General features: G+C 49.7%; 1 protein-coding gene across 1 annotated transcript; it reads left to right on the top strand.

Moving 5' to 3' along the window:
* The first annotated feature begins 1,297 nt into the window (after positions 1-1,297).
* F4813DRAFT_224436 (uncharacterized protein) lies at positions 1,298-19,202 on the top strand. The gene has a single exon (XM_049239839.1). It carries the CDS (start codon positions 1,705-1,707, stop codon positions 18,859-18,861), a length of 17,157 nt encoding a protein of 5,718 aa, XP_049103269.1. The 5' UTR covers positions 1,298-1,704; the 3' UTR covers positions 18,862-19,202.
* Positions 19,203-19,416: the final 214 nt, after the last annotated feature.

Genomic DNA, 19,416 nt, shown 5'->3' with positions numbered 1-19,416 from the left:
GGGTTTGATTGGTTGCTTTACCTATCGCTCAAGACTGCCAAGGTACATAGCTTATGTACTATGTATGGAGTCAAATCAATCGATTCTGGTCTAATGCTGCTTCAGCTGTGTTAGTAACTCCACCGGCCTACTGACTAAGTAAACAAGATACTGCTCATTGTGAGATTTTAATCCAATGGCTTTGCTGTATGGTAGATAAAGCCACGTAAGTGAGAGTATTCTTGGGAGCTGACATTCGTATTGAGTAAGGCTTCGTTGAACTCTTATCCCTTCCTCTCATTGCGGTAGGCTATTGGATAGGTAGGTAGGTATGTAGCTATAAGATAATAAGTGCGTATAACTAGCTGGAGACTAGAAACATACTATCCCCTATAATATCTTTTTAGTATGCCTCTTAGTTTAATGATGAGTTGGATTCGGTTGAATTAAGTATAAGTATTCGTGGAACAACTACAGAGACGTCACGCATAGATTGCCTAGGTAGGTAGGTATGGCCCCGCGTGCTTGTCGGCTCTCCTTTCTACTATCTCCTTTTTACCAATAACTAGTGTGCATTCTAGAAGTACTTTGAGAATAGGCCTCCATGCTCACTTCTAGCGGATGAATACACGTCGACGGTTACTATTTGAAGACGACGGTAATACGTACAGCTGGCTGATACCGAGTTGTCTTAGGCATTTCTTAGGCATTTCTTAGGCATTTGCCTCTAAGCATCGTCAAGACACACATGAACATCGCCGCTTGCCACGGTGGCCGTCAATACTGGTTCAATACTGATGACGGTAATGATCAGGCTTCCAAGACACGTAGTGTACCTCTGTATGTCTAGTCTCAGCTGTACAGCCCGATTGAAACATGCCGAGTAGAAACAATAAAATCGAATGTCAATGACACAGCCTTCGTGTCACTAGTATAAACACATGTGGCATCTTGAGTATGAGTAGACGAATTTCCTCGGGATACACTACTAATAATCGGGTGCTACACCCAGTAGGTACAATACCTAAATCAGCTGCTCGGCTAACGGACTGTCTAACTTAGGTAGCTTGTAGAAGCGGCTGCAGCTGTATGTAGGTAGGCAGGTAAATAGGTAGGTAGGTACCTATGCTTATGCTTAAGGTTCTTATGCTTTAGCGTTGTGTGGGCGGAAGAGAGTGGCCAACCTGCAGCATATTGACGTGGCAGTCCATATTAATGTCAAGATCGATTAGTTGATAGACGGTTACAATTGGGCTGATAACAACCAGTGGTAGGACGGCATTCAGGTGCAACCCACGTGATAGGATTATCGCCGAATCCCCGCTCTGGAACAGCTGAAGGCCTCCATCCAACATTTTAAATTATTATGCGTCAAGAAGTCGGAAGCGGCGAAGGAAAGAAAAACCTCCCAGCCACCCTTTCATCAGCAATTAGGAGTGTTAGCCGCCTTATGTGGGGCTGTCTGGCAGCAAGCATTGACTTTATAGTACATAGTACTGCTACAGTACCATCCTTCAGCTCGGTTTTAAGTCATTTCCCAGTCCCTGATAGTTTCCTATATGTCCCCACAGTTGTAATCGGGATCTAAACAAAACATCGTTATACTCAATTTTTGGCCCGTCGCGACGGTATACCAACTTAATTAATGTACACTCTTTGTTATTAATCATCCGAGAGTGTTTTCTGAATGGACTCGACTATACGGAACGAGTCTAATCCTGTAAGATGATGACCCGAGAGCATCATCGCCGGCGGAGCCCCGAATCCTCTCGCCGCCGGCGCAAAGAGCGGCGCGATTCCAGAGAGCAACTTCGGAATCAGCAAATAGCACTACCTGTACCGCCCCCGGAAGAACAAAACGAACTCATACACCTTCGATCGCGTGCACCCTCGCCCCTTTCATCGTCATCCTCCACATCTTCCTCCTTATTAAATATCTCCCGTCCCTCTAGGAGATTCGGGCTTGGCGCGTTCTTCGGTGGCGGTGGCGGTGGGCGGAAGCAACATCGTGTAAAAAAGAAGCGTAGCCGTTTTCTTCGGTTCGGGAATTCTTCCTCGTCATCTGTAGGCTCGGATCTTGCCTATGGAAAAGGGTACGTCGAACGGCAGAAGAGTCGCGAATTCAGCCCCCCTAGTAGTAGTGCTGGTAGGCCGCGTCCGCGACGTGATCAGACGGACGAAGAAATACTTGAATTAGGAAGACAGTTTGCCGAGATTGCTAGACAACAAAATGCCGAGGACCTTAAAGCAGCTGGGAGGAGCCGGCCGTCGACATTGGTTGGTGCTGCGGCGGCCCTGAGTCAGTTTCGTCGAACAAATAGCGGGAACTCTAACAGGGGGGTTGGAAGCTCTAAACCCCGCCTTGATGATTCTTCAGATGACTCGGAGTGGGAATCCGCTTCTGAAGACGAGTCGTCGTCTAGCGAATTTGACTCCGGCCTTGCCTATGGCTCCTCGGGACTTAGCCTACCTAATACCATTAACCAGCCTATTCCCCGTCAGAGTACCCCTAGCTCTTCCCGTTCCCCTCGTCCCTCTCAAGTTTCAGTTTATGGCCCCCCTCTCCGCCGGAAATCTTCGGTGGTCGATCCGAGCCTCTTCGGGCCCGTAAATTCTCTCCGAGGTTATGTTGAGGCTCCTTGTGGGTTTGAAACGGTTGACCGATCTACGGTTATATCTCCGCGACCGTACGAACCCTCAATAAGTCCTACAATAACTCCTAGTGAAGCTGCACCTAGTAATCGTCCGTTACAACTGGTCTATCCAGCTCCAACATCTGATCCAAAACGCTTTGATGTTTATAATGGTCCCGTCGTGTCTAGCCAACAGGACTTGTCTGCCCCGCTTCGGCCTGCACCAGTACCTATACAACATCCAAGGCCGATAGTGCAGGTGCCCAGGAGGGTTCTCGACTCGGTGGAAACGGGCTCTGGATACTCAGAGCATGCGTCATCTAAAAAAGTGCCTGAGGACACTGTTGTTGCTGGTTTGGCTGGGGCCGCATTAGGGGGTGCGGCACTAAGCTCTGATCGTAAAGATGACCACAACAAGCTCGAGGAGAAGCGTCATCGTGATAATGAGCGCCGACCAAAACGTTCAGACGCTGGCGTCCAGGCTCGGAAGGCTGAAGAGCGTAAGAGCCATGATAATCTCTCTGCGGCTCGTAATGATCTCACTGAAATACCCCAAGAATCGCGATTTGGAAACGGCCTAGAGTTTAAAAGAGATTGGCATTACCGGGAATTGATAGTGCCCGAATTAAAACGGAAGTCTGAGGAGGAGGGGCGCCGTCGTGACGAATACAATGACGATAACTTCGATCACGACCTGACGCGTAATAGGCGCAAACCCGATCCAGAAGATGAACGGAAGATTGTCCATGAAGATGCTTATAAAAAGGAACGTCACAACAGAGACGGTGCTGATCGTCCTAGTGTGGGAAGCTACGAACCTGTGAATGGCCCCGAGTATCCTACGCGAGAGGGTCCAATTGATCCGTTCCAATTTCAAGTAGCTGATGATGCTTTTCAGACTCCTCCTCACACGACACCGAAACGACCCCTTACGCCGAATGTGATAACTGTAGATCGCGAGCCTAATTTCTCTCCGGACCGACTTAGTCGGAGAGATTCTTATGAGCGGGAACTTCGTGATGCACATGAAATATACCAAACTGCCGAGCACGCGACAGCTCCTATAAGCGGAGTTGCATTTGCTGCCGCCGCTGCAGTGGTCATGGCTGAAGATCGCCGTGGACGTAGTCATAGCCGAGGTGGCGATGCTAGCTCTAGGAATAGATCGCGACGGGATGAATCTCCAAAACGTGAAAAGGATGCTGTCCAACAGGATGCTGACCGTTATTACCGGGAAGCAGAACTTGCGCGCAGAATCAAGGACGCGGAGATACGAGATGCTGAGCCTTCGGTTGTGGACAAATGGAAGCAGGATCAGCAACCGGTGATTGTGGATGTTGTATCACCCCCAGAAATGGATCACGCGAAGAAGAAGAGCGCCTACGATGCACCCGATGCTGATGTCCGCATTGATAATGTTCTTGAACATCCCAATGAACTTTCTCGTTTTCGAACGTCAGATATCAAGGGTCTCACCAAGATCCCCGTATTCACAGCAAGAGACCCTTCCGCTGAGCGAGAGCGGCCAATGCTTAATGTCGTGCGGCCTACGCCTGTTCCCACACCAATTCCAGAGGGACAGCGACGTGCGGAAGAGCCTCTTCCTAAGGTTGTCAGGAAGATTGATATTCCTCCCCCTAAGGTCATACCTGACGTAGTTACTGAATCTCAAAGCGAAGAAGCCCCGGCGCCGTTAGCAAAATCTGTCAGCTGGGGAGAGAATCAAACAAAACGCTATGTTGTGGAGAGTCCGGAGAGAGAGGATGACCCATATTCGGGGACTAAGATTGTGACGCCTGCTAAACCTCCAAGAAGTCGGACGGGGAAAAGGAGTTGGGGATTAGGATTCATTGCAGCAACTCTCGGTGGTGGTAGCAATAGAAATGCGTCATCGAGTACACCAGAGCAGACTGCTGCCGTTGAAGCGACTGGGCCTAAAAAAACTTCAAGGAACGGGGACGAACCCGCAAATCGTAGAGCCTCGGTCCCATTCAAGAACACATATGATAGCCCGCCTATCCCCGGTCCCAAACCCCCAAGCCTAAAGGGTGCCCAGATGCCGGGTTCCTTTGAGGAAGACCCGGGGTTTACAGCAAATATAGCTGCCGCCCTTGAAGGTAGCGGGTTTGACCCTAATATCGTTATCGACAATGCGAGCTTTCATAAGCGTGATTCACCGCCTGGGTCGAATGACCTTAGCGTATGCCAAGCGCCGTTCGTGGAGTCGGTGGCCGACTTGAGAACAGTTGACGGTCCAGGGATTACCGCTTCGCAGGGTGGCCGGGAACATGGCTTTGTTATTGGGGAAGTCGAGACGCCATCTGACGAGAGGGATATCTCGACCGATAAATCGCGAATTATTTCCGAGCTCAATAGAGCACTGCAGCGCAAGCAGGACAAGGCCCCCGAACGAGATAGTGCTGAAAAGCCCCATGCTATTGTCGGTGGCAGTAAGGCTGCAGAGCTCTCGAGATCTGTTACAGAGGACGACTGGGATGTGCTCTCGAATAAGTTTAGCAAAAAGGAGAGAAAGAAACGCGAGAAAGCAGCAAGAGCTCAATCATTGGATGATACACCAATCGACAATAAGCCCCGAAACGAGCAATATTTAGAGGCCGAATTTACCGCTGAAGGGGAAGACAGCTCACCTAAGAAAATGTCAAAGAAGTCGAAAAGGGCTGTTGTTGTCCAAGAGGATTCGAGACAGCCTGAGATTGTAGAGAACCCCAAGGTCGTAGCTCTAGTCGATGGCTCTCGGGATGTACAAAATGTTAATACCGTACATATTGGCACATCAGATCGTCTAGATGAGAGCAACAAGAGATTCAAGCGTGGTTTAGAGATATATAACTCGCCTTCAGTACCCACGCCGAAGCCCGAGACTTCAAATAATAGGCCGAGAGAGCCTGCTAGAGCGGATGTCTTTTTTACTCCTGACGACGAATCTGGCAGTTCAAGAAAGGATAGCTGGAGGGCTAGGCAAGACTCGGGTGAATCTTTTTCGAGGACGGTTTTGCCATCGGAACTTTCAACGGCAAGCTCTTACGGAATAATCGATACCACGGATAGTATTATCGAGACCGAAGAAGAGTGGGATACACCGAAAAAGAGCAAAAAGAAGTCGAAGCGTGACGATGGGGCATATTATTCACCACCCAGGTCTGTACCAATCTTGGAGACTGCTCTAGACCTTGCTCAAGAGGCAGACGCTACTCCTCTCCCTAAAAGCGAACAGGATGCTTTGAGAAAGGGTAAAATGAGTAAGCGTGGATCTGTTGATGATGAATTTGCGTTTCCGACTGTCCGTGGCCTCGAAGACTGGGATTCGTTCAGCGAGTCAAAGGATAAGTCTACGCAAGACTCTAGTGTCCACGACTCCTTGTCGCACGCAACGCTCCCTGCTGAAGATCTTTACGATAGCCCAAAGGAGATGACCGAATCCTCCAGCGATGTACGTAGTGAAAAGACAGCCGCTACAGAAGAGGAGTTAGACACAACGAGGAAATCGAAGAAATCTACGCGAAGTTCGATTCCATATGAAGATCGGCCCTCAACGCCCCGGTCCGTAGCTCCATCTGAAGCCTCCATGGGAAGTTCCAAGAGATCAAAACGGGATTCCTATTCTGATCCGTTGTCAACGCCATCAAGGTTAGCTCTGGCCTCTGACGCGGGTACCGTAGTTCTGGCCTCTGACGTGGGTACCGATGATTCCCGGAAGAAGACCAAGAAGAAGAAGAAAAGGAGAAGCATCGCTGCTGATTTACCCGAAAACGAGAATGATCTTCCTGAGGGAGGGCCGACCGATAAGGGAAAGGGTCGATCTGAGATCTTGGATTATGATGCTGACTCTGTAGTTCCGAACGAAGCTCGTTACGATAGCCAACCAATTGGTAACCGGACGAGGGATGATAAGGCGGACCAAGCTAAAGCCGTGGCCTCCACCCCGAGCAGTGCTGGTAAAAAGGATCGCGAAGGCTCTAAAGCGGAGATAGATAAAAAGAGCAGCGGAAATACAGGTTTTTTCGGCCGCTTAAAATCTTCAATTGGGATGGCTGAAGGAAAGGAACCTCTACGCAAGTTGGACGAGGACAAGAATGACCCTTTTTTAGGTAATGCCGGCATCCTTGGCGCAGGTGTCGGTTCGACGGGCGATGCTATCATGTCCCAAGAGCCCCTGCCAAATGCCACCAATGCTCAAGAACCCCAATCTGTTCCCTTCACTCTCCAGAGACAATCAACTTTATCACGAGAAGCAGAGCCCATCGACCCCGAGATTGCTCCGCGGGAAATTCGACCTGCTATAGATCCTAAACATGGTGACCTGTTACCCTTACCTCCAAGTCGCTCTGAGTCTCCTCTTCCTAAGCTTCGTGACGACTTTCCACCTCTACCGGATAGCCGTCCCGAGACACCTGAGCATGAACGACATTCGCGCGAGGCGCCTACTCATACTCGTCGTCGCAGTACCCTCGAAACGCCGACAAGGCCAAAAACGCCTAGTCAAAGCGCGATACCTATCCAATTTTTCCGTCCGGGGCATAGGCATACGCCGAGCAACGGGAGATCCTCACCGTCGGTGTCACCAATCAATGCCACCGTAGAATTCGGAAGCGAATCGAAGAATCGTTCTCGTCCGGCATCCTGGGAAGCCTCTCGGGACTTCAAACCCTTACTTCTTCTCCAAAGGGCGCTACGGGGATCGATCGACTTATCAAACTCTCCCGAGAGAGAATCTTCGCCTTCGGGGTCTGAACCTCGTGAGCGAGGCTCGCCTTCATCAGCCCATCTAATTCTGGAGTCTCCCGACCGAGACCACCCTTTCCGCGATAATATCTTTTCCGGACCATTGTCATCGCCAATTGGGATATCTACAGAAAAAACAGAAAGCCCGCATGCGGCTGAGAAAGCCTTCCAACTTCATGAAGATACCTTTAGGCAACTACCTAACGAAGCTTCATTTCACCGAAATAGTAGAGCAGACGGTTCCTACTTGTCTCCTCTCCCTGAAGAGTCAGACTTGAAGTTTACTGAGAATGATTCTCATAGTCCTCTCAGCCCGCCAATTTTCTTAGCAGCTCCTAACGTTAGAGATCGAGATGATTCTGCCCAAGGTCCTCTCAAAGACAACTTGGAGAATAGTGTTGTTTCAACAGAAACAGCGATGCCTATCATAGGAGAACCAGAAATTACGGTCACACCTGATGACCATAGCTTAAGCCAGGCCAACGAGGCTGTTGTTTCTGCAGAAACACCGTACGAATTTCTTCCCGTTTCGGACTTCTTTCCTGGAAGTAAAACGCCAGATTCGATGGATACCTTCGATACTGCTCTGAGCAACGCAGGTGACCATGGACCCCTAGAATCTAGTGGTTCATTAGACAATGCTCAAGATGACGATACAATACAGCAGAGGGGGTTGAGCGATGTTGAAGAATTAATGGCGGGCTTGACTAATACAAAGGCCACTTCGTTCCAAGATGAAATTCTCGGTGGTATTGTACCAAGGGCCTCGGAAGAAGACGTAGATGATAATAAATCGATCGAAACACTGGCGCCCGAGCCCTCCTATTCAGAAGCACACGAGAAACAACCTTCAATTGAAGTGCACGAGCCTGACTCCGATGCTTCGACTATTCCACAGAGTACAGATACCACGCCAAAGAAGAAGAATCGCAGGTCTCAATCTATAGAGCTTAGTCTGGAAAGTCCGCTAATTACTACGGATGCTCAAAACGTAGGGTTGGACGAGCTGCCCATACAGCGAGCTGGTGATGCTGTTCCAGCCTACAGCGACCTGATCCCCACCGAGCAATTGCCTTTGGTCAAAGAGAAACCGGCCATTGTTGGAGAACTCACTTTCAGTCACGAAGAGCCAGCCATGTCTGAGTCCAAGACACCCGAGGTTGAAGTAGATAGTCCTACGTTTGAGCTACACGCAGAGCCAGAGCCAGCGTCAGAGCCAGCTCCTATCCTATTAGATATGGCCGCTATTGAGAAGCCTGCTGCTCCTGAAGCCGAGGTTGCTATCCATCCGAAAGTATCTAATGTTGAGTTGGGAGTTCCTTCAGTTGAAGCGGAGCATGGTGCCGTCAAGCTAGAGACTACTGCTACTGAACCAGAGATATCCTCTACTGAGCCAATAGCGACTGCTGAACCAAAACTTCCAAGCGGCGAAGCAAGCACGGTGGAAACTGAGCCGAACGCTGGAGAAACTCGTATCGAAGAGCTAGAGACTTCTACCGCCCAGAAATATATCCTTGCTACTGAAGCTGGATTGACTGTAGTGGAATCAGACGCGCCTAACGCTGGACTAGAACCGATCGCTAAGTTAGAGCCAACTGCTCTGCAGAGCAGCCCGACTGCAGCTGGAAGCGAGACTCCTACTATCCAGGCAGAGCCTACCATAGCTGGAGTAGGGTCAGCCTTCGAACAAGAATTAGTCCAGCCCGATGCTGAGCTAGAGAAGCCGGGGCAACTCGAGACAACTCTAGAGCTTTCTCCTAGTGCCTCTGAGAAAGATGAGAAAAAGGAAGAGGATATACAGCGGCCACTATTAGAGAATGAGCAAGCTGAACCTGTCACTTCTGTTGAAGAGCCAACCAAAAGAGCCGAGGAGTTAACACAGGAGACCAGCACGAAGAGTCCCCGTGTGCTTCCTGCTGACCCGCAAATCCCTAGTCAAGATCAACCGGAAGCTACTTCACCAGAACCGCGTGATGGCCAATTGGACTCGCTCGAGGAAATTCCTACCATAGAGACGTCCGAGAAGGAGGACGAGACACAAGCTGCAGTACCTGAGCTAGAGGACCAAGTTATTGATGAACGAATCCCAGCCCACGAAGAAGAGGGCCAGCCTCTTTCTGAATCACCATCTCTTCCAATAGTGCAAGCTGAGGACCAGCAATCTGATACTCCCGTAGAAGGCCTCGCAGAAGCGTTAGCTAGCCCGATACAAACTGAACAGCAGCTAAATCTATCTCCCGGAAATGAATCAATTAGCGAACACGTGCTCCAAGAAGAACCTACAGGACCCAGCGAAGCCAATCAGGATGACGGGAAGACGCCACGAGAAATACTTTCTCCGAACCAGCTGGTGGAGCCGATATTGAGCAAGCCCGCGGTTGATAGCCACAACGATCTCCAGTCTACGGTCCCTGTTCTTGGGCAAGATGAGCAGCCGCAATCAGCATCGAAATCAGTTTTAGAAGAGACCCATTCACTTGACGATTCTATAAAGCCTGAAGTTTCTATTGTTGGCGGAGAACAACACGATGAGCAACCCACTCTGACTGAAACTAATCTGCAGTGCCCCATCGAGCAGGAATCAAGCGGCTCAGCATTATTGAAGGACACTAACGTGGACAAATCACCACTGCAGCTCGATATACTTGGCGATGAAGATACCAGGGACCGGCAAGGACCTGCGTCAACCGATCCAACGGAGGTTCCGCTTTCCAAGCCTGACTGGAACGAGGGCTCAGAAGACAAACAAGACAAATCGGCCGTATCATTCCAACCGGTGAAGGAAGCATCGAGTTTAACCCCAAACACCGATGACGCCCAACCACTGAGCCTTTCTAGCGAGGTGATCAATGAAGAGGCACCGGAAACGACTCAGCCACAAGATAAACTCAGTAGCGAGAAGGGGGAAAGCAAGGAAATAAGTCAAGATGCGTCAGAAGTAGTTGACACTTCTGTATTAACTGGTCCCAATCCGGAACCGGCGACCCAACCACCCTCTGAAACTGATGTCAACGAGCCTCAAGTCGTCAGTGATGTTCTCGAAAAGCCGTCCCAAGACCGCGTTAATGAATTGGATGTGTTACTCGCGGAGGAGCAGTCCTCTGTACCTCAACCAATTGTAGAGGATGTGCAGGAGCCAGTTATCACCGATGCAATTGACGCACCTAAATTGAGTGGAGAACTAGAATCTAAGGAATCTGAGGAATCTGAGAAGTCGGTGGGACAGCCCACGATTGTGGGGACATATGTTGATAGCAAACCACCCTCCCAATCTCTCGCTCCCGGAGTTGACGAAGTTGACGTGACAGCTGTCACTCAGGTGGAAAACCAAGCCCCCGAGTCCGAGTCTACCCCTAGCAAGGAGAAGGAGGACGAAGAAAAGCGTGGTCCTATCCAAGTCGAGACTGTCACTAACGATATTACCCAGGCAACACCGGAAATTCTGGATGCGCGGGGTGATGCGAACAAGGAAGTAACTTCACCTACTCAACTTACCACTGATAGAATTAGCGACGACACCCAAGCAATTCAAGCAAAAGAAGATATTGGCGTACCATCGACGATTAAACAACAAGAGACGGACGAGAAACCTGAAAACATCTCTACTGACACTGAGGAAACGCCAACAGCTGTCATCTTACCAGAGATATCAGCCGAGCCAGGTGTCGTTTCCGAGGATACTACACAACCCGGAGAGAGTCTTGGTTTAGATCTAAATCTATCTAGCACCGAAGGATCTAAGAAGGACGATCAAAAGCCCCAGAGCGCCCAATTCCCTGGACCACTCGAACAGGGACCTATGGAGACTTCGGCGGAACCGGTCGATGAGACCCCTGCGCCTGGCACAACCTTCAACCCCGACTGGGCCTCTATTAACGTGCCGCCCCCACCGGATTACTTACCGGAATCCGAGGTCCACTCTCAAGAGGCATCGGGCAGCTTTGGTGATGCATCGAAGGCTCAACAAGAACCATCTCAGGGTCAGCCAATAGACCCATTAGATCAGCTTATCCAGCATATTGAGGCTAAAACCCAATCAAATACCCTTGACGACGCACGAGACGAGCCAGACCTAAAAGATTCCGACGTTGCTGCAGGTACCCAAGAGCAAGTCCCCCAGGAAAATGCAGAAGACTCAATGGAAGCCCAAAACAGTCTACTAGCGGAGGGCGCATCAAAGGGCGAGCGTGACAGTGTTCAGCAACCCTCGGACGAAATCGTACCAGCGGTGCAGGAAAGTGCGAATGACAATTCACCCATTGAGGCGGATGCTGTCCAGGAGCCTTCTACCAAGGATGAATCCGAAGTCATACCAATCTTACCGGCTCAAGATACTTTCCCCACTGAAGCCAGCCCTACAGCAGTCCTTGAGCCACAGGATAATATTGAAGAGCCTTCAGAAAGTATGACAAATGACAGCGTTTTAGCAACTTCTCAACTCTGCGAGTCAACTCGAGCCATGTCTACTAGTTCCGAAGATAATTTGTCGAATCCTCTTACAGAGAATATCACCCTCAGCAATTTACAGGCCGAGTCTAACCTAGTAGCCGAAGACAAGACTCAAAACACTATAGAAATACTGCCAACGATTGCGGAAGAGGGTGAGAGTGAAAATCAAGACGCACTCGATTCTACAATAGGAGCAGTGGCGCCGATGAACGAGCCGAGTACAGAGGCCCCTTCCTCAGACCTTGTCGAAATACCATCGACTATATCGCAAGATCAGACTAATCTAGGTGAAGTCGTGTCAGAAGCTCCGGTGATAGCTGAACCAGCGACGGAATCGGTGTCTCAGCCGCATCAAGATGACCCGCAGAACCCTATAAATAAGGACAAAGGAAAGGAGAAGGAAATTAGCCAAGTACAAGAACGAGAACCCGAGTTGGCCCCTTTACCAACAGAACCTCCGACCGAACAACCGCAATCTCCTGCTCTCGAGAGCAGTCAACCGCAAGATGTGATACCTTTGGATTCACCCTCGGTTCAAGAGATTAAGCCGAAGCCGGAGCCGCATGTGACTGAGCAAGACCCGCCTGACCTATCCGAGTTACCTACCCCCGGAACGAGCAAGACCGCGACCGGCACATTAGATATCTCTCCTTCTCCAACGAAAGAGGCTGAGCCACGAGCATCGGATGTTACGGGTACAACCGTCCACTCTCAAGAATCTGAGCAGGAACCAGGAGTTCAGACAGACAAGGCAGGTGACGATATATTGATAATCAGGCCTGAGATCGCCCCAAGTGGAGAAGTTACAAATGTCCAGGACCAGGAGAAAACTCGGCAAACCAATGATCTAACTGAAAACGCTATGCTAGAGGAAGAACCCGTGGCTGAGCCTGTACGCGACGAAGAAAGCCTGGAAAACGTGGTCACGCCCAGGCCAAAGAAAAGCAAAGAAGGGGAAAGGCGAGGAAGCCAGTCAATCTTAGATGATACGGCATTTATACCAAGCCAAGAAATTACCGAATCCGCCCCAAGTATGCCAGCAGCCGTCGACGAAGCAATAAATCCTACGAATAGCGCTATACCTATATTTAGCGACGAGCTTTCTCTCCCGCCCCCGGACAGAGTGGACAAGCCTACCGAAACCGAAATTACAATAGTCCGACAAGATTATTCTAGATATCCTACAAATAATCAATCTACCTTAGCCAATGCTAAGGAAATTGCAGAGCTAGAGGCGAAGAGCCCCGAGAGCGTCTCTATAGAGGATAAGGAAGGTGAAGAAAACAAACAACTAACCCTTCTAGATGACAACCTATCCGAGCAAATTCCAGAGCAGACAGCTAAGGAAAGTGCAGTGATGCTTTCCACAGACGAACAAAGCGAAATTCAAGTCTCAGCTCCTACAGAAGCCTCGAAGGAAGAAAAGTTGGATGAACCTGGCTCCCTTGGAAAGAATAGGAAAGGAAAGAAAGTCAAGGGAGGCAACTCTCACAATGAGAATGTCTCTGCCTCCCAAGTCGAACTGAGTCAAGTATTCATGGACACAATAAACAATAACGAGCCGGCGGATATTAGCAGATCTACCTCCCAGGAAAGCCCTGAAGGTGCAGACATTATTGATCCTGTCCCCACTGAAAGTAAAGATACAGAAGCCAAGGATGTTGGTCGTTCAGATGATGTACAGTCACAAGAACAAAATCAAGCAGAATTTGAGTCTGCAGTTCAACCAGACATAAGTGAAATTGCAGAGACTGAAAACTTAACACTCGAGAGCTTAAAGGACGAAAAGGTTGAGGAGACGGCTCCTACTAAGAAAGGCAAAAAGAACAAGAAAAAGAAGCGCGCAAGTCTACGGGAAGATGAGGCAATTTTACAACAAAAGTTAGATCAAACCATTAGTGATCTAGCAGCTAGTACGTCCGCGATCGAGCATGTGAATACAGAGAAGCTTTCTGTTCCAGAAGATTCTGTAGATCAGGATGCTGCAGATCTAACACCTAGCCAAAAAGACGATGGGGAGAAGGGGCCAAGCACCCAGGAGCCTGAACTTGAGGCCGAGATGCTAGCCGAACCGGAGCTAGATTCCATCCCCCAACAGCTAGAGTCGCCCATGGGGATCAGATCTACTAATGTACTTCCCGATGTATCTCCTGTGAGCATTGAAGATACGGTTCCCATTGAAGAGAATCGCTCGACTAGCTTGCCCGAAGCACCGGTTGAGTCCACCAGTGTCGAAGAGGCTCCGATTGTAAACACACAGGATAATAGGCCTTCTACCGAGGAGAATATTCTTGCAGTAGTGCCACCCCAGATTGTCGAGGAGCAGGTTGAAAGGGGCACGTTACCAGAGTCTGATATTCCTCTATCGGACCAACCCCCTCCTGAAAATACTGTCACTATTCCTACGTCCGAGGAGCCCGGCGCCGAAGATACCGCTCAATCGGAGGTCGTCCAGTCAGAGACCGTTAGCCAGATGCCGGAAGAGCAGACCGATGTTGTTTCCTCAACTCCGCCGCGAGAGGAGCCGGTGTCCCAGGGACTAGTCCAGTCAGATAAAGAGCACGAGGAAACCGTAGATCCTATCGCTTCCGAAACTTCGGTTGGAGTAGTACAGCTTGATGAGTTCCCCAGGTCGGGAGAAGATTTGCAACCAGCAGAATCTACCCAACTAGAGGCCGTAGTATCAGGAGAGCCTGTGCAAACCCAGGATCCGCCAAAACAGGAGCCTGCACAATTAGAGGAGCCAATAGCTACGGAGGAACCGTTGAATCAGGAAGAACTACCCAAGCTAGAAGAGCTCACTCAATCAGGCGAATCTGAGCAATTAATCTCTGTGCCACAAGATCTTTTGGAAGTAGGAGCACCCGCACAGCAAGATCCAATACAGCCAGAAGAGTCTACCCAACGTTCGGAGCCGGAGTCGCCAGCTCAAGCAGAAGAACCTACACAACTAGAAAGTTCTGTAAAACCTGTCCAGGAGCTTCCCGTCACCTTGGATGAAACTGAGTCCACGCTGACAAAGAAGTCTAAGAAAAGCAAGGAAAAGAAAGCTAATCAAACCGAACCAGAGCCCACATCAGAAAGCACGCAGCTAGTTGAGACTCAAGCTCAAAAGGAGTTACCGAAGCAGTCTAGAGAGCAACATGTGGATCGACGTGCTGAGCAACGGGCGAGCTGGGGTTGGCTTACCGACTCATTCAAGAGTCTCCTGAGTATACAAGAACCTATGACAACCTCGAAAGACAACCAAAATACAGACCTACCCGAAGTGCCTACAAAATCAGGGCCTAAGCCGGAGGAGGAGGACGCCAGTCAGCTTGAAGGGGAACCTACACTGGAAACCGTGCCCTCGTCAGAACCAACAGAACAATCCCAGCACCTTGATAGCCAGCTAATCGTTGATGATACGTCCACAATCGCCACAGATGCTGTACCCGAAAACGTCTTACCTGAGATGGCTACAAGTAAAAAATCCAAGAAAAAGAAGAAGAAAGCAAGCCAAGTCAGCCAGGAGCCTGAGTCTAGCGCTACAGTCCCTCTAGAATCCCAAGCGCAACCAATCTTTCCCGAGTCGTCTCCCATACAAGAGAGCCAGGAACAGCTCGACGTTCCGCCCAAGGTAGAACATACAACAACCCGGAGGGGGGGAGAGAAGCCCAGAGAAGACCTCTCCCAATCTTCTGGTAGCAAAATGTCCAAGAAGGAAAGGCGAAAGATGAAAAAATTAGCCGCTCTAGCCGCCGAGCTGTTTGAGTCCGAACCTGAGCCAGTAAACTCAAATTTGGAGGTGCAAAATGCCCCTATTACGAACACTACATCGACGAGCCTTCAGGAAGAGGGCTTGCAGTCGCTGACAGTAGAGGCTGAATCCTCGACTCGACATATTCAAGGGCACGTCGGAGATCTTGCCGAGAAAAATGGTGAAGAAATAGGTGCGCCTACGGACCAAGATAGCTTAGCTCCCAGCTCCGAGCCGGCTCTTATAACCTCTGAAGCTGAGAATATAGCCAAGGATACACATTTGGATGGAACTCCCAATGCTATAAGCGAGGTCGCACACGACGTACAAGAATCAAAGGAAGCTTTACCCGACATCACTGTCGAAGATCTTGAGAAGGAAAAAGGGGCTCAGATACTCGATACTCCTGAACCAAGCACTGGAATCCCAAATTCTGACCCGCAGTCGCAAAGTTTGCCTGATGTCGAAAAGCAAGATGAGACGACAGCCAGCATGGAACCTTTGATAAGCGAAGAGCAATTGCCTATGGAGTCAAATATTCCGGAGCCCATCAAGACACCTAAAATAAGCGCCATCGAGCAGCGAGAATTGCCTATCAATGAACAACTAGACCCTTCTGCGCCGAAAGAACCGGAACCTCAGCTTTCCCCTGTCAGCCGCAAGAAGGCGAAAAAGGACAAGAAAAAGAAAAGAATGAACGCCCAAACCGGATTAGAAACAGGCTCGGGAACCCAGACGCCTGTGAGTCAAGAACCGAATGCAAGTCATAATTCTAGCGACATCACCACAGGGGAGCCCAGGGATCAGGGACCGGAAAGGACAATGGTAAATGAGGGTGAGTGGTCAGAATCCCCAAATAACCCCCCACAAGACGAGACACGCCGCAAAGCGTCGGGCACTTCTACTCCTCTAGAGTCCATAGAAGATGTACTGGCAAACGCTTCTCCGGATACAGTAGCAAAAGAGAACGCCCCGAGAAGACTGACTCCAGAAAATATCTCAGAAGTCGAAGGGCAAGGTTCTAAAGCAAAGGACGTCGAAGAAGGAATTCCCCCCAAGCCGAAAGACCAAGATCAAAATGCTGAAAACATCAATATCAGTCACCCTGACGAGAACAGCGTAGAAGTTCCGGGAATCACTCAACCGCCGTCGCCCGTATCGGAGCGCCATACTGGCAAAGGGTCTCTTAGCGAAACCAAACAAGACATTTTAGACCACGTCGAGTTACCGGGGCCTGTCACCCCTCCTCGGACTCCGTCAACGGTTGCCGCACACACGGTCAATATTGACCTTTCGCCGGCCCAGTTAAGTAGTCATATAGAACACGAGCGTCCATTCGATCAGTCACCGCAGCCAGGCAAGAGGATTAGGACTTATTTGTCCGGCGGAGACCCTACGATATCTGAACTGCCTCCGACTCAACTTAAATTTCCTCGAAATACCGAGAGCTCAAGCTACAATTCCCGCGGGCTGTTACCACCTGCAGGATCATACATGGCAGAAGCCAGTGATAACAATGTCGTTTCGCATGACATCACCTCTGCCAGAGAGATTGCAGTCTCGTATCTTGAATCTCAGTTAATTACAAAGGCCGAAAACTCTCATAACGTTGAGGAGAATAGTGGTGTCAAGAAAATTAGCACTTCTGGTTTACTCCCGATGTTCACACCACAACGAGAGATTGCCGCTTCATATTTTGAAGGGCAGCCTTCAGATGAGATTCGACCTCATGACAACACGCCAGAAAATACAGCTGGAGAATCTGTAGTCAATGTACCACTGGTAGCAATGGGCGAGAATATTTCTGCCTCACCTGCAGAGTCGCAATTGGATCCCGGGCATATAGAAGAAGAAAACTCCCTTTCAGCTCAGCCTGAGGCTCGGCAGCTCAGCCTCATTCAAGACACGACCACACCAGCACGCAAAATTGCAGCTATCCTTATGGAATCTTACTTTCACTCCTCTAAAAAAGGGAAGAAGATGGATAAGGATGCAGACTCTACAGCTCCAGAAATTATGTCTGCAGCGCCCTCGACTGGAGAGGCTGCATATTTAACTGAGAAGTATGTCAACATGAAAATGCCAGACACACAAGACATACTTGATAACCGTGTAGTTTCAGAAACCTCTGAGCCCAAGGTACTAGAAGATAAGCATCCAGAGGTTAATGCAAGCGATCAGGAGACTGGGCCGAGTATAGGGGTCCCATCACATGGGAGCGCTTCCGAAGAAATCGAGAGCCCAGTAGTAGGAAGAGAAGTACAACAGAACTCACCGGAACTTCGCAGCGCTAGTCGTGAAGGCCCAACATCGAGAGAGCTACCTACTACTGAAATCATAAAAAAGTTGGACGATCTAGACACATCGGAGCACGGCAGCGAACCTTCAGAGCCAACAGTGGAGCGCAAGATCGACGGAGCATTATTAAAGTCATCAAGTTCAAGGCCTTTAATTCAAGACTACGGAAATTCCGGCCGCAATTCACCCCGTGTCCTTCCTCCAGTAAAGGAAGAGACGGGTGAAGAACTACAAAATGAAGGACGGGATCGGGGTCAGGGAATTACGAATAAGGCACCAATTATCACAGAGGCGAATAGGGACAGTGGATTTGTAACAGATTCACCGAATCCGATGCGGCGTAGTTCGATGAACGAATTAAGCCTACGAGACAGCGGTGTGCATTTGCGCGATTGGCCAGAAAAGACGGCCCAAAAAACTACAGGATTAGAAGAGGAAAGCAGTGTAATTCGCACTCCCCAACCGAATGAAAAAAGAAGCAAAAAGCTAGGGTTGGGAAGCGAGACGCCAGATTTGCCAAATTTAAGCACGCCAACTGCTCGAAGTCAAGATGAGGTACAGGATATTATAGATGCTAGGAAAACGCGCGTGTCCAAATCTGAAGATGTCGGGCAAAGAAGTGTATCAGAAAGTATAAGTCGAGGATCATCAACACGGTGGATGGAAAAGGAGCCAAGGCGGTCTGCATCCAACACGAGCATTTCACGGCTAAGGACACCTGAACCACTACAGTTTCGGCCTGAAAGTCCAGGTGGACGTAATTTTCGATCAGGCTCCAACACCCCACCCCTTGCGCTCCGACGCACGGGTAAACAACGAATGAGCGGTGACCTTAGATCATTAAGTTCCAACCTCTCCAATAACAACAATGCCTCGAGAGAAAATCTCCACCAGACCCAACAACTGCAGCAGCTGCAACAACTTCAACAAACCACGATACCTGTGGCTAATGAGGGCCGTGTCCGAGCCAAGGACATGACGGACGTATATGTAAGTGCATATTATCCATCGTATCCATAGTCCATAGTCCATTCCCCATTCCCCATTCTCCATTCTCCATTCTCCACAATCCACAATCCATTATTCATTATCCATCACAGAACACATCGTCAAGCCATGACCGCCGCTACTCTATTTGCTAATCCCCATATGCAGGATGGCTACGGCGAGGGCCGCATTGGATCCCCACTGTCTCCAACCCGACCACAGAGCATGCGTCGTCGACAAAGCATACAGGTTCTAGAACTCGAATCAAGAGTTGAGCAATTAGTGGCCGAAAATCGCGCGCTTGCCGACGAAAAAGCCCACGTCGAACAAAACATAACCCATCGAACTGCATCCGCCATCACCGAGCGCGATGCCGAAATCGAAAGTCTCAAGGCCTCACTCGACTGGCTGCACAAAGAAGTCAATCGATTAACTGAGGTTAACGAAGGTCTTCACAGCGCCAATAACGTCCTCGCCCTTCAGCACAATGAGAAGTACAAACACCTCGAAGCCCTGCACGCGTCGGCAGCCAAAGAACTCGAAAACTCCCGCCTAGCTCAAGAGAAGTACGATAGGACATTACAAGAA

The sequence above is a fragment of the Daldinia decipiens genome, assembly GCF_022478715.1.
Source record: "Daldinia decipiens strain CBS 113046 unplaced genomic scaffold F4813scaffold_4, whole genome shotgun sequence".
Classification (NCBI taxonomy): domain Eukaryota; kingdom Fungi; phylum Ascomycota; class Sordariomycetes; order Xylariales; family Hypoxylaceae; genus Daldinia; species Daldinia decipiens.
The sequence above is the reverse complement of the archived record's forward strand: the minus strand, read 5'-3'. Positions and strand labels throughout refer to the sequence as shown.